This window comes from Physella acuta, unplaced genomic scaffold, assembly GCF_028476545.2.
Source record: "Physella acuta isolate Inbredline_101_S28 unplaced genomic scaffold, ASM2847654v3 ptg000829l, whole genome shotgun sequence".
NCBI lineage: Eukaryota > Metazoa > Mollusca > Gastropoda > Physidae > Physella > Physella acuta.
This window is the reverse complement of record NW_026732347.1, coordinates 333,028-347,295: the sequence shown is the minus strand read 5'-3', so window position 1 is coordinate 347,295 and position 14,268 is coordinate 333,028. Positions and strand designations below refer to the sequence as shown.

The 14,268-nt window shown below is 39.2% G+C and overlaps 1 protein-coding gene across 1 annotated transcript; it reads right to left on the bottom strand.

The window, feature by feature from the left end:
• Positions 1 to 6,210: 6,210 nt before the first annotated feature.
• LOC131951796 (oligodendrocyte transcription factor 3-like) lies at positions 6,211 to 12,488 on the bottom strand. The gene is made up of 2 exons (XM_059314194.1): positions 12,260 to 12,488; positions 6,211 to 7,914 (listed from the first exon to the last, which is right to left on the bottom strand). Exon 2 carries the CDS (start codon positions 7,870 to 7,872, stop codon positions 6,709 to 6,711), a length of 1,164 nt encoding a protein of 387 aa, XP_059170177.1. The 5' UTR covers positions 7,873 to 7,914; positions 12,260 to 12,488; the 3' UTR covers positions 6,211 to 6,708.
• Positions 12,489 to 14,268: the final 1,780 nt, after the last annotated feature.

Below are 14,268 nucleotides of genomic sequence, written 5' to 3'. Positions count from 1 at the left end.
TTTTAGATTTGCTTTTAACCCAGAACAAACTACAAGGCAGCAGTTATTTGATTTTGGAGTTGTCTCTCCTAGAAGAGTGTTCGAACTTGAGACTTTTCGGTTAAGCAACCATGAGCTTTCCCTACTCGACCACGCCGACCGCTGCTTTCCTTTTTGGATTTGCTTCCATAGCTTTGTCCAACCAAGAACAAACTAAAAGGCAGTTTGATTTTGAAATTGTCTCTACTTGATGAGTGTCTTTCTACAACTATCGAACCTTATCGGAACTATTCGGGTCAGCAACCATGAGCTTAACTGACTCGACCAGGTCGACCTCTTCCGTTAGCTCAAATCGTTTGTTTTCAAGATAAATACACTTATAAAACCAGTTTATTTCTTTACATATCCTTTATTCTGTTATTAAACTAGATTTCTATATTTATTATGTAAAAATGCACTTTTTTTCATACAAAAACATAAAGCATTTATTTTGAAATCTTTAAAACGACAATCAAAATATAAAAGCATGTATACATATAAGGCGGGGTTGTGTGTATAGGTCGAAGTGGGAGTAGTTGGACCAAAACACATCGACCTCCACAAGGTAATGTATATGTGATATGTATGTTAAAACAGGCCTGTATAATACACAGATGCCCCCCCTCCCCCTCACACCACTCCTATTCATCACCATCTTATTAATTTTTACTTTCTCGTATATACGAAGTATAGAGAAAGTATTGTAATCGTGCACAAAAATCACTTGAAATTTTAACAATTTTCACCGTATTACACCTCAGTCCTTCATCACATAGAGGACTTATTTTAATCGGACAAAAATTATCAATCCAGATTTATCAAAATTAAGAGGTTTTATGCGTAATCCAGTCTGAAAAACTTGGCTTTGCAATTCTGTCCGTATGTCTGTGTGTCTGTCTGTCTGTCCGTGTGTAAACACGATAACTTGAGTACCGTTACAGCTAGGTTGATGAAATTTCATATATAAGTATTTTATCAAAATCGTAGATCCGTATCAACTTTTGAGCGATTTCCGATAACCGGAAGTGGTACTTTTTCTACTTTGAATTTTTCAAAAGCCTATAACTTGAGTACTATTTCAGATAGATAAATGAAATTTCACATGTAAGTAAAAGATCTAATTCTCTACCTTCTGTTAAATTTTGAGTAATTTCCGTTGACCGGAATTAGTAATTTACGCTACTTCCGATTTCTCAAAAAACGCATGTGAGTTTATAAAGTACTAATAATATTCCGCATTATGATGCACATTTTATTTGGCGTTCACTTGGTGTGCAATTCTTTTGTCTACAAGATTTTATTCTATTTTTAAATATTTAAGTATTTAAAATGGATTACAAATCATGTCTATAGCCCGAGTTCCGATCCCCTGTTGTTTTATATAAGAATATTCGAGAAAGTTTAGGGGAGATCACTCCCGGTTTATTTAAAATAAAGCTTGCAAGTTTGACTGCTATACTTGGCTTAGTACACCACCCCACAGGTTTTTTTTTCCATATATTTTGCTCCCTGGTGGGGTGGGGGCACTAGAAAGTGGTTCAAGTACTTTCCTATTTAAATTCACCATCTTTTAATAAATATATTAGCAACTGTAGTTGAACTAATACTGAAATATGTGGATCACTTCCGACATAAGCTGATATATCCCTTGCCCCCTCTTTTCCCACAACCCGTTAAGAAAAAAGGCATCCCCGATTATTGTCAAAAGTAAAAATAAGAGATTAAAAAATAAATTATAAAACGGGTATCAAGTGGTTGTCTCTATTTTTCTCGGATTCTTTCCCCTGAAATGTGATACGTCATTAAAACAAAAATAGTGCATGTGGAGCATCCATCTTTCTCACTTCACGCGAATAATGAGCTTGGTAAATCCCGTAATAGCTGGTTAATAGATATGATGGATGGTGGACGATGTAATCTGGGATTTACGCTGAAAAATTTTGATTATCTTTTAAGACTGGGGGATTTTTTTCCTTTCATTTTTGTTTGAAAACTTGCTCGAGTTTTTCTAAGTACCGAAAACTCCAGGAGTAGACAAGATCTTCGTCACAAAACCTGTAGAATTCCTGTGGTAATGTTTCAGTACAGAACACTTATCTAAGCTTCTCAGATTTCTTGTTAAACTTCTTGTATTTTCTCATTGCTTAAGTTTAAACAATTTTTTTTTTACAAGACATGTAGACAGGGTACCTTTTCGAACATGACGGTCCATTGGGCAAGTGAAGTAGAGTTCACCTCTTTCTGTGACCTCGACATACGAAGGCCAGCACTAATCCCAGCGCCTTACTTTCCTTAACTGCGTGGACTCAGGGAGGGTTTGCTGATTTTAACCAGGATTCGAACCCTAGACTTGTCGTGTTAGTAGTTTAGCGATCTTCCAGACGGTGATGTCAATGCAGGATAAATGAAAAGTTTTATGGACGAGAGGATTTTAGTATTACATCGCCTGAGTTGTTTTTATCTATTTTGTAAAAAAAAATAAGTGTGATTTTTAGTTAGATAAATAGCGCTAAAGTTAGAGAGGGAAAGTCTAGGATCAGTACAGGTGTGAGAAAGTTTAGTTTTTGTTAAGATGAGATAAAGTTTAGGTTTTGTAAGGGTGGGAGAGGTCCAGGTTTAACACAGGACAGAGAAAGTCTAGGTTTAACAAAGGGCAGAGAACGTCTAGGTTAAACAAAAGGCAGAGAAAGTCTAGGTTTAACACAGAACAGACAAAACCAAGAGACAGCTGTCTGTGTCTCAATCCAGATTAGTTTTGTTGGGTTAAACTAAAACATATTTTTAAAATGTGGCCAACGAACAGTAAAGAGACAGACGATGAGCGTTTCTCAAACAAGTCGACTTCACATCTTCACACTTTGGGTCAATTGGCTCCGATGTCTACATTTGCACATACAGATGTTACTATGATTGGATATACACCTTTTGACCATCACCCTCTACTTCATTATCACAACAGGGGAACACGAAACAAAACTGAGACTGCCGAAATAGTATGTTAAAACATAAGAACTAACTGGCAACTACCGAAATAGTATGTTAAAACATAAGAACTAACTGGCAACTACCGAAATAGTATGTTAAAACATAAGAACTAACTGGCAACTACCGAAATAGTATGTTAAAACATAAGAACTAACTGGCAACTACCGAAATAGTATGTTAAAACATAAGAACTAACTGGCAACCACCGAAATAGTATGTTAAAACATAAGAACTAACTGGCAACTACCGAAATAGTATGTTAAAACATAAGAACTAACTGGCAACCGCCGAAATAGTAAGTTAAAACATAAGAACTAACTGGCAACTACCGAAATAGTATGTTAAAACATAAGAACTAACTGGCAACTACCGAAATAGTATGTTAAAACATAAGAACTAACTGGCAACCGCCGAAATAGTATGTTAAAACATAAGAACTAACTGGCCTGAAAGAACATCTGAGTTGATCAGAGATGGCCAGTTCATAAATTAAAAATAAATAAATATTAATTTGGTAATTTTTTTAAACACAGTAATTTAGGTTTAATTTAAATTTAATAAACCATATAGCCCACTACACTAATATTTATACTAGTACTATATACATCTGAAACGTAAGGCTTTATGTCTAGGTTTTTTTTTGTACGTGAGAGTTTTTTTTTGTCTATATGGTTTATATACAGGCTGGAGGGGGTTATGTCCCGGGGAGTATACATCCGAAAGCCCAAATCCTTAATTAGTTAAAAGATAATTAAATGTTATCAGGCCATGATACCCAGAGCTTGTACTAAAATTTAGTTTATAACAGACTACACAAGTTTTAACCTGTTTAATGAAACTGTGCTTAATTAAATGAAAGGAAAAACCAAAGATGTCATTTCTTTCAAGTGTTTATTTCATTCTATACAACACACAACCCAAGCAGTAGGAAAAGGCGAGTTTAACAAAGTGTGTAGGAATAAGTTCATAAACAAAACAAAACATTACGGAAACCACACACGATTTAAACAGAATACCGTAGAATTTTTCTATTAGAATTCTGTAAAGCTAGCTATATTAATAAAAATAAATTGGTACCATTAAAAAAGTTCGTGAAATTTTTTTTTTATGCATACTCTGACTGTTTACACCTCAAAATGTGCTAGAAGTGGAATTAAGCTTAAGTTGAACGCTCATATGGTAGGTATGTAATTAAATTTAGAAGCCTACAGTTTTATAAGCTGTGAGTCCCCTGTTCTTTACCCCTCGTCACAAAATGCAGCCCCCCCCCCCTACAGAAAAATAAGTTTACTTAGTCTTCAAGTGCTAGCTCAGGGGACTGAAGGGGGTCAAGAAATAGGACGTAGTTTTTATTTTTAACACGTTTTTATTAACTCAGCTTCGCGTTTGTGTGTTTGTTGTTAAAATTGACATCGAAAATTAGCCCACTTCTGATTGCTCTATAGATCTGAAATTTGGCATGCAGGTTACTTTCGCCTAACAATTTCAGATGCAATCATAAAAACTAGCAATTAGAGACCGTAATTAGCTTAATTTAATTACGCCCCAAGGACCATAAAATTGAGGACATGATTTCTAAAGATACCGACAAGACTGGAGGCTTATTGACACAGTTACTTCGGCCCCAATCGATGTGAGCGCGCTGGCCGTGATCGTATAGTGGTTAGTACTTCTCGTTGTGGCCGCGACAACCCAGGTTCGAATCCTGGTCGCTCAAGATTTTTTTAGTCCGTGTATTTATAAACACTTAGTCAATTCATACTTAATCAAGTCATTAGATAAAGTAGAAAATAAACTATATAAAAAACTTTTTTAAAAACCACGTTTTTCATGTGTAGCAACGGACTAAAAAGGAGAAAATAAAATACTTAAAAAAAACTTTTTAAAAAACCACGTTTTTCTTGTGGACTAAAAAGTAGAAAATAACTATTTACATACATTTGATTACAAAAAACGTGGGTCGGGCAGATGGGTCGGGAAATTTGATGGTGAACGTACCCACGTTTTTTGTCATCAAATGTATGTAAATAGTTATTTTCTACTTTTTAGTCCACAAGAAAAACGTGGTTTTTTAAAAAGTTTTTTTTAAGTATTTTATTTTCTCCTTTTTAGTCCGTTGCTACACATGAAAAACGTGGTTTTTAAAAAAGTTTTTTATATAGTTTATTATTAAAGACAAAACAAATGAGTACATTTTCGTTACAATTATGGCTATTTTAGGGGTTGGAGTGGATGTTTGTGACGTCATTTTATGGGGATGGGTCCGAATTGTTGTGACGACGTGTACCGATAGAGTTGGAAAGGGGGGGGGGGAGGTAGGGTGGAATCATTTATGGATAGCACATTTATTTTCGATGTGCGTGAAACTAGTTATCGGCGGCCCCGCTAATCAGAATCTTTGGAACACAATTTTATGTTTTAAATTAAAGAAAAACTACATCAAACGTACACGTATGTTAAAATAACGACCGTGTGACTTTAATACCTAGCACGCATCGCACAGTCAATGTGTGTGTTTAGAAAAAATAAAAATAAAATAGTGCTCGCGTAACAAAATGTCTTGAAACTATAACATGAAGCTTTGACCAATTAATGTAATTTAAATGTTAGGAAACCGCTCCAAAGAAATATATAAACATATTTACAGTGGTTTAGCCTGTGAGAACGTACTGCTATGAAAATCGTCTTAATTAGTGAATTGCTTTAATTAGGACAGGTTTTTAATTAGAACTTCTACAGTGGCCACTATAAAACGTTGTCAGTATTGGTGTTGAAAAGATTTGTTTTGTTGTGTAGGCTACTGTTATAAATAGCCTCCAAAGCTACGATTTAACTCAGTCCATCTATCTGTTTTTTTTTTGCTAAAACAGATTACCAAAAGGTACTCAAGCTGTACAATAATAGCCACACTGGCTGTTTCCGTGATACATTGAAAACAGTTTCTAAGCTTATAATTTTAAAATCCCTATTTCGAATTTCGATTTTTTTTTCAGTGTATGAACAGAGTACTTCGACAATAGTCTTTGTAAAAATTAAAATCGACAAAACAAAATATAATGTAAAACAAATGTAATATGGTAAAGGTGCCATTTTAAAATTGCAAAATAATATGTAGGTTGGCATTTAGTTTGGAATTAGGATTTTTTAACATTTTTTTTTACTAAGTATCTAACCAAACAGAAAAATCAAATACAAAATACTGTACAGATGGGCTTCCATATTTATCACAGATGTTTCACTCGACATTGTCTCCTAACAATGAAGGCAGAGAAAAATGTTGACATTTAAAAACAGTTGGTTGAACGAGTCTATCGTTTCAAGCAACAACATTAATACCAGAAAATTGGTGTCAAGTTTTCGATTGTAAAATTTATAGGTAAAAAAGTTCAAGAAAAATATTTGTTTAAAAATGTAGATGAGATTATGTGGACAACATTAACTGTATCCAAGTGTTTCGTTGTGAATTGAAATGAAGATAGTTAATTCAGAGTTCGTCAAGTTTTTTTTTTTACTTTGGTTAGAGGTACGCAATGTTTTCTTTTTCTTTGCAGGTCACGGTATAATCTCCTTAGCTTGTACCTCATATCGTCTTAAGATGAACAGGTGCATGAAATAAATAAAAGATTGTAGTATGGATATCTTAATTTTAAACAGCCACCTAATTATCCCGCTGATTAAAAAAAAAGTTTAATGGTGATAAAATTGTCAATTTTTTCGATGTAGAGAGGCCGCCGATGACAGGAGTGGATGCGAGAAGCGACTTAAATGTAGTCCTAAAGATAGATGGCCAGAGCCAGTTAGGCATTGTGCGCATGCGCAGGGGACGGGCCAACGCTGAAAAGCATGAGCACGATCGTGAGTGGGGTAGGTTTGAATCCCTTGAATGTCGTGTTTTGGGATTCCGTAGGCGGACGTCAGGGCGCTTAGCTCGTGGGGCGTCAGCCCAGGTACGGGCGTCCGCAGTGCTGTGACTGGCAGCGGGAGCATGGGGCTGGGTAGGTGGTGCCCGGTCATGCTGGCTATGGACATGGTTGGGTGGACTGGTCGAGGTGTGGGGGGTGGGCAGTCGGAGGCTTTACTGCTGGGGGTTTGTGAGCGACCAGGTAAGCTGCGGGTTACGGTGTCACTGCTGGACGTGATGGGACTTCCAGAGCTGACTGAGACAGGTGCAGTAGAGGACACCGAGGTGCTGGCTGTAGACTGAGGAGACGGAGGCAGGGGCGGCAGCGCTGCCGGTAGTCCTGGGGGTCGGGGGGACCCGTGGTAAATATCGCTGACTAATTTCTTCATTTCCTCCAGCGATGAATTCAGCATGAGAATGTAGTTCTTAGCTAGCAGAAGTGTTGCGATCTTGCTCAGCTTTCTCACAGACGGACCATGAGCGTAAGGCATAACCTCGCGTAGGCCGTCTAAAGCAGAGTTTAGATCATGCATCCTTTTCCTCTCTCGGCTGTTGATTTTCAGCCTTAAGCTCTGCAGCTCCTGTTCGTCCATGACCTTGGAAGCCAACCCTGACTTTTTTCTAATCTTCCCTCCGCCGTGGCTCCTCCCGCCGGAGCCGTAGAGCCGGGACGACGAGCTGCTGTTGACGGTGTTGTCTGAAGGGGTGGGGCTCAGGGTGCTGCAGCTACGAACATCCTCGCTGTCGCTGTCGTCGAACTCGTCAACAGAGATGAGCTTGTCGTTGTCTTCACTGTCATCGTCGTGGTGCTCCCGCCCGTCCCGGGAGTCGAACTTGTGTTCCAGGCCGGACTGGAACCCGCTCATCAGGTGCGGGTTGTGGTGGAGGTTGTAGAGGTTCTGGGCGTGGAAGGAGTTCCTGAAGTACAGGCCCGACTCACTGACACTCGTGTCAGCCTCGGTGGACATGCTGTCGTCTGCAGTGGCTTTTGGTTACTTCCCTTTTTAGATCTGAAAATACAAATTGAAATAAATAAATAATATGTCACATAGAACTTGGAATTTACAACTATGTAATTATAAATTGACATGTTCAAAACACATAGCTTTTAAATTCTTTAAGCTAAATTTTAAAAATTAATTCGAGAAAAAGAAAGTCTAAAATTGAAGGAAAATTGAAGTACTACTTTTTTATCACGAACCTATTAAGCGATTAGATTCGAACGATTTTCTAAAGACACTTCTACTATTGTTTACGTTTGGTTTTGACGAGAAGCAGGGGACAGAGTGGTGGTGGTGGTGGGGGGGGGGGGCTTGTTAAACTCCACACCAAATATTGAAGCATCCTATGTGGTGGTGGTGGGGGGGGGGGGCTTGTTAAACTCCACACCAAATATTGAAGCATCCTATGAAAAGCTGGAACCTACGAAATCTTCTAAGAACATCACTCGCAGCGTAAGGAGCGTACAATTAAACAGAGCCTCCATTCTGTAACAACCCGAGTCCACCGAATAAATATGTTACGACCCCTCAACAACCCCTCGCCTTGCCACTTACATCTTGTTTGACTTTAAAGACCTTTGTTCCCGAAAAAAAATCTAAATTGATATAAATTTGAAAACGTGAATTTGGTTTTAAAAATTCCGACAATTAATGATGTTGAGGATGAAAAACATGGCCGTCGTCTTTAGTAGTTGCGCTAACTCCAGTATTTCAAGTAGACTCCGTCAAATAAAAAAAAAATAAAAGATGGGAAAAAAATAAATCGTGCTTGTGAAGCAGATGGCTTAGAGTGCCCTTCTTACGGACGTCAAGTGCCCCGCGTTATTATTTCAATACCCTTGTACGTCACTACAGTTGCCAGATTTTTTAAAGAGGACAAACGAAAAAAAAATGTGCCATTTTTCTCAACGCAACCCCGTGCGATAAATAGCTCGCGTAACTTCGTGTTCTTAACACATACATCTGCATTGAAATCACCTCTATCGAATTCAACCCGCCCACCTTCAACGGCTTCCCCCTTAGCCCTGTCATGTCCGATGCTAATAAAAGAACCGTTGAGATAATAATGATAATGATTTATTTACACCGCGCTTCGAGATCTTGAGAAGAGCCCGCTGAAGATGATGAAGAACCAATAGGAGCCAAAGTGATTCAGAGCTGAACAGCTCTCCGTGTTGAGCTCCCTCGGAGCTGAGCTGCTCTTGGGCAGACGTTTTCAAATGCCTGATTCTCTGGTTGCCTTCTTGACGCGGGTCTCACACAAATGGTCTCACACAAATGGTCTCATTTCTGCCTTCTTGACGCGGTCTTACACAAATGGTCTCATTTCTACAAATGTTCGAGAACAGCGCCCCGGTGAACGATGCATGGGGTGGGAAGACAAAGGTGATGTTAATATATGAGTAGGACCCTATTGGGACCGCGTGGTTGGGAGGTAGAGCGTACGATCACCGACACGAAGGACTAGAATCCTTTGTGATATACCAGCCTTCGTTTCTAACCTGCAGAATTGAGGTCAAACATTATGGTTAGGCCTGGTCCTTGACACAAGGAGCTGTACCGGCGCCAAGGTGTTGTCCTGGTATGCCCATCCTGTCCCTTCTGTGAGGGTGCTGATCACACAATCTATTAGGCCAGGGTGCTGGCCAAACAATCCATTAGGTCAGGGTGCTGGCCAAACAATCCATTAGGTCAGGGTGCTGGCCACACAATCTGTTAGGTCAGGGTGCTGGCCAAACAATCCATTAGGTCAGGGTGCTGGCCAAACAATCCATTAGGTCAGGGTGCTGGCCAAACAATCCATTAGGTCAGGGTGCTGGCCAAACAATCCATTAGGTCAGGGTGCTGGCCAAACAATCCATTAGGTCAGGGTGCTGGCCACACAATCTATTAGGTCAGGGTGCTGGCCACACAATCAATTAGGTCAGGGTGCTGGCCACACAATCTTTTTTGTCGACTTACTAGCTACACAATCCATTTGGTCAAGGTGCTGTCCACACAATCCCTTCGGTCAAGGTACTGACCAATATTCCCTTCGGTCAAGGTGCTAACCACACAATACAATCCTTTCGCTTGAGTTACTAATCACACAATCCCTACGCTTGTAAAACCCACTGAAGCAGAAAAAAAAACAACAAAAAACAAAAAAATAACACGAACTATTGAACTGAGTGGCGGAGGTTTCTTAGTTTAAGCATCAACCGATTCAAGCTTTTAATATCAGACTGAAGTAGTCACGGTTAAGCCCAAACGATTTCCAATATGCCTGTAACTAGAGGTGCTAGAAAAATACATAATCTTGAAGGTTTTTATTCCAATTGCTTGTTATTGTTTAATGCTAGTAATTGATTGGGCTGTGGAGTCAAGGTGTTAGTGGTAATTGGCAAGCCTCCAATAATCAAAATCGAATCTGGAAGCATTTTTTGGAAAGTTTGTATAATTTTTTTTTTAATCTTGTAACTTGGTGGGAGTTGGTGTAGAATAACTCTATAAACGTCCGTTACTTCAGTACCTATAGGCAGAGGCGAAGCGAGGGGGGGAGGGGGGGGGGGGGCGGACCGCACCGGGTGACACCATTTAGGGGGGTGACACCAAGGCAAAAAAATAGCAAAATATATAGAGAAAAATTTTAGGGGGGGTGCAAATCGAAAGTTTGAGGGGGGGGGGGGGGGAGGAGGGTGCAAAACGAAAGTTTGAAGGAGGTGCAAATTGAAAATATGTCTCCGGGAAGGGTCGCTACGCCTCTGGGGGTGACACCATTAAGTGCCGCACCGGGTGACACCCGACCTCGCTACGCCACTGTCTTACAGCTATTGCCAAGATTCTCTGACAAAGTACCTGGTACAGTAGTAGTATGCATAGTATAAATCCCAGTTTAGCAAGACATTGGGAAAAGAAGTTAGAGATAAATACCAAGAACTAGAATCACCAGCAAGACATTAGACATCATTTTTTCCGGAAGGGTCAAGAAAAGGAGGTAGACCCAAAAAACATCTAACTTAGAGGAATAAAAAAAAAGACATGAAAATTACTGGAAAAAGTCGGAAAAAATTTGAAAACATACCATAGATCAAAAAAATCTTGGAAAAGTGGCATGTGCTCCACTGGGGGTTGAAAAAGGCGAAGAAGAAGATGTCAAAGGTCGAAGAGGGTAAGAAGTAATTTACTCACAAACATCCAGCTTTCCGAGGAATCGTTTTGGAAGTTAACCCAAAGCTTTGCTATACAGGCGTGTAACCGAACAACTAATCCTAAGCTATACTCAAATATTGTCGTGACATTTGCACGAGAGAAGACAATGTCTGGAAATTTTTTAAGTCACTGGGTTGAAAGATAGTTACTTTATAACAAGACTAGCTTAAGGTCAGTTTTTCTAGGAATTAGGTGATGTCAGATATGGCTACATCATGTCAGAGGTGGCTAAATTATATCAGAGGTGGCACTCTAATTTATTCAAATTACAAATATGCTCAAACTGTTTTGCTAGGCAACAGTCTTACTTTCAGACAATTTTCTGCGGGAGGGGGGGGGGCATTTGAAACACATAAGTTTTGTATAAAATTATACGCTGATCTGTTATCAGTTTTCTTTATGTTCATTTGTATAGACATGGTCTGATCACGAGATGGAGGAGGAACGTAGAAGCTTAGCCTCCCCCACCCACAGACATATTTATAGATATATCTAGCATCAACCCTCCCCCCCCCTCAAACTGAAAGACTTCATTTGCAAGCAACTAAAAGAGAAAGGTAAAGACTCATGGGGCATTTTGGTACTTTTTCTTTTGCCGTAAGATTTAAATAATATATTGACACGCATATAGCGATACATATGTTTATGTTTTATGCTAAATGATGGTTAGGTAAGGTCCGTGTGGAGATGGTACGGCTAAACGTATAGTAGAGGATGTATGTTTATTGTTTACCCAGAATGTAAAGGTAAAGGCTGAGATGTACATATGGTACAACAATAAAACGTCACGTAACGTGATCGCTGCAATCACGCTATCGTTGACTGTCACGCTGGAGTTCACAACAAGGACATATCGATACTAGCTTCTTGTACGTTCGCCGATAGGAGAATACAATGTCACATAAGTTTTGGTTTCTGCTGGTATTGCTCTTAGGTTAATGATAAGTCCCAGATTAAGTTTGGGATTCGGACAAGGGTTGAGAAAGTGGTTAGGGTTTGGGTAGTGGTATCAGTAAGATGCTCCATCTATTTATCCATGCAGGGGAATGGAAAATGGAAATCAAAGATGTATTTATTAAGGTGCATTAACTAGGTCTAGATCACCTTAGCTCAAGGTTTGCTTCTCAAACTTCTGTTATTTAAAAATAAACTTAGCGCTCACCTAATTGTTATCCAACAGTTCTGGCAGTAGAGAATCAGCAGCTCAGCGATTTGGATAAAGTTTCCCTCAACCTGCCTCGCGTGCACACGCAATTTCTTGCGGGAGTCAGAAGTTGCAATTGTGAATCCCAGAGTAGTTTCGTGCAAGTTTCAGTACTTGAAGTTTTGTATCCTAAAAAACAAAAACTCCCTTGCAGCCAAAAGCTAGCTCAGGAAAACATTGAAACGATCTCGACGTCGGCGGTTTGAAAAGTGATTCATCGTCAGCATAACTAGTCGGGCCCTTCTAGCGCTTCAGACGTTGGAGGGCTTATCTGTCCCTCGGGGACTTTTAGCACCCCCTCCTCCCGCCCCTGGGCATTGTTCACTAAACTTTACTTTGAAATTTAACTAAAATACCAACGCCTTCGGTACCCCGAAATATTAGTTCTCCCCGCCTTTAAACGCCTTATATGGCAGTGGGTGTGGCTAAAGCGCGTGTCCCCGACAAAAGGGACATGCGCCGGACGACGTCGCCGTGTTAGATGTCGCCCCTATTCGTGTCGACGCCAGCCAATCAGACGTGCCCCAAACTTTTTTTTTGTCGGGTCGCCAAGTTTTCACCTCATGTCAGTGAATCGTGTACAGATTGAACATGGCTTTGATACGTTTCACACGGCATTCAATCGTAAGAAATATTGATCAATAATCAGGTATAATCTGTCTGCATGATCACCTCATTATAGGCACTCTCACACACATACATAGATAGGCCTACATCTACATCTACACACAATAGTATATATATATATATATATATATATATATATATATATATATATATATATATATATATATATATATATATATATATATATATATATAGATACATATATATGTATAATATATAATTATATATGGCTATATATACGTATATGTGCGTATATAATTTTGTAGTGTATCAGTTTCAAAGCGCCTTAACAAAATTCTTATTTCCCCCCACGATGTCTTGACATCCAACCTCAACGTTTTAGTTTTACTGATAGACGACTGACCACCATGGCGTAGCAAGGGGAGGTGGGTGGGGCGGCAGCCCCGGGTGTAGAGCTTAAGGGGGCGCCAAAAGGGGTTGAAAAATTAATTTTAAAGCTCATTTTAAATTGAAGTATCGAAATATACACTGTCAAAGTTACGACTTTTTTCCCGAATGTCAATTGCAATTGATCTTTGATGTAGTCTTACTATGTGATGTTGGTCTGTTAAATGCTGAGAGGAGTTCTATTTGGGAAATTGGTTAGGGCTAGGGTTTCTTTCAGACATTTTTTTCTCCGGGTGTATGAAGAGAGTGAAGGCACTGCACATTTCCGGTGATCGAAGACACTGGTTAGAGTATATATTTTGTGTATCAATTATTTTTTCTCTCTGTTTCATCGTGCTCTGGGGTGAGTGCCCCCCCCCCCTACCCCACCCCGGTAGATATACCTGAAAAAGAAAATTCTGTCAGTGTTAAGTTAGCGATAGTTACAGAGGATAACGACTTGAAGTAAGCTGACAGTGTTCGGGTCGGCGAGGGTTACCTGAAAAATAAAAAGTTTAGAAAAACGTGTGAAAACAACGAATACATATTTCTTCCTTTCGGAAATCGAACTGTTGGATTAACAATCTTTATTCGACCATCTTTAGTCGATTGAATATTTTAAGTTCAAATTGCTTTGATTAATTAATCTCTCGGCGTTAAAAATATTTTAATTAACAGGTTTTTTTCTTCTCCAAACTTGCTCACTAATAGCTTGCAAAAAAGTAGAAAATATTTCACGGCAGGGACAGTTCCAATTGATCTTGACGAAGAGACAGCAGTAACAATTACTTTTTAATTTAATGTAAGCTGTTTAAAAAAAAACAATAACAGAAGGCACAAACAGCCATTCGCATACTGAAGTTGCAAAGAACGACGCGAGCCAATTTTCTGCCATTTACCCTCAGTATCACATGTTTTCATAAAATGCTTGCCCTTCCTCATGCTACCTCATG

Coding starts and splice junctions, on each gene's coding strand:
- LOC131951796 (XM_059314194.1), bottom strand. CDS start 7,872: ATGTCCACCGAGGCTGACACGAGTGTCAGTGAGTCGGGCCTGTACTTC.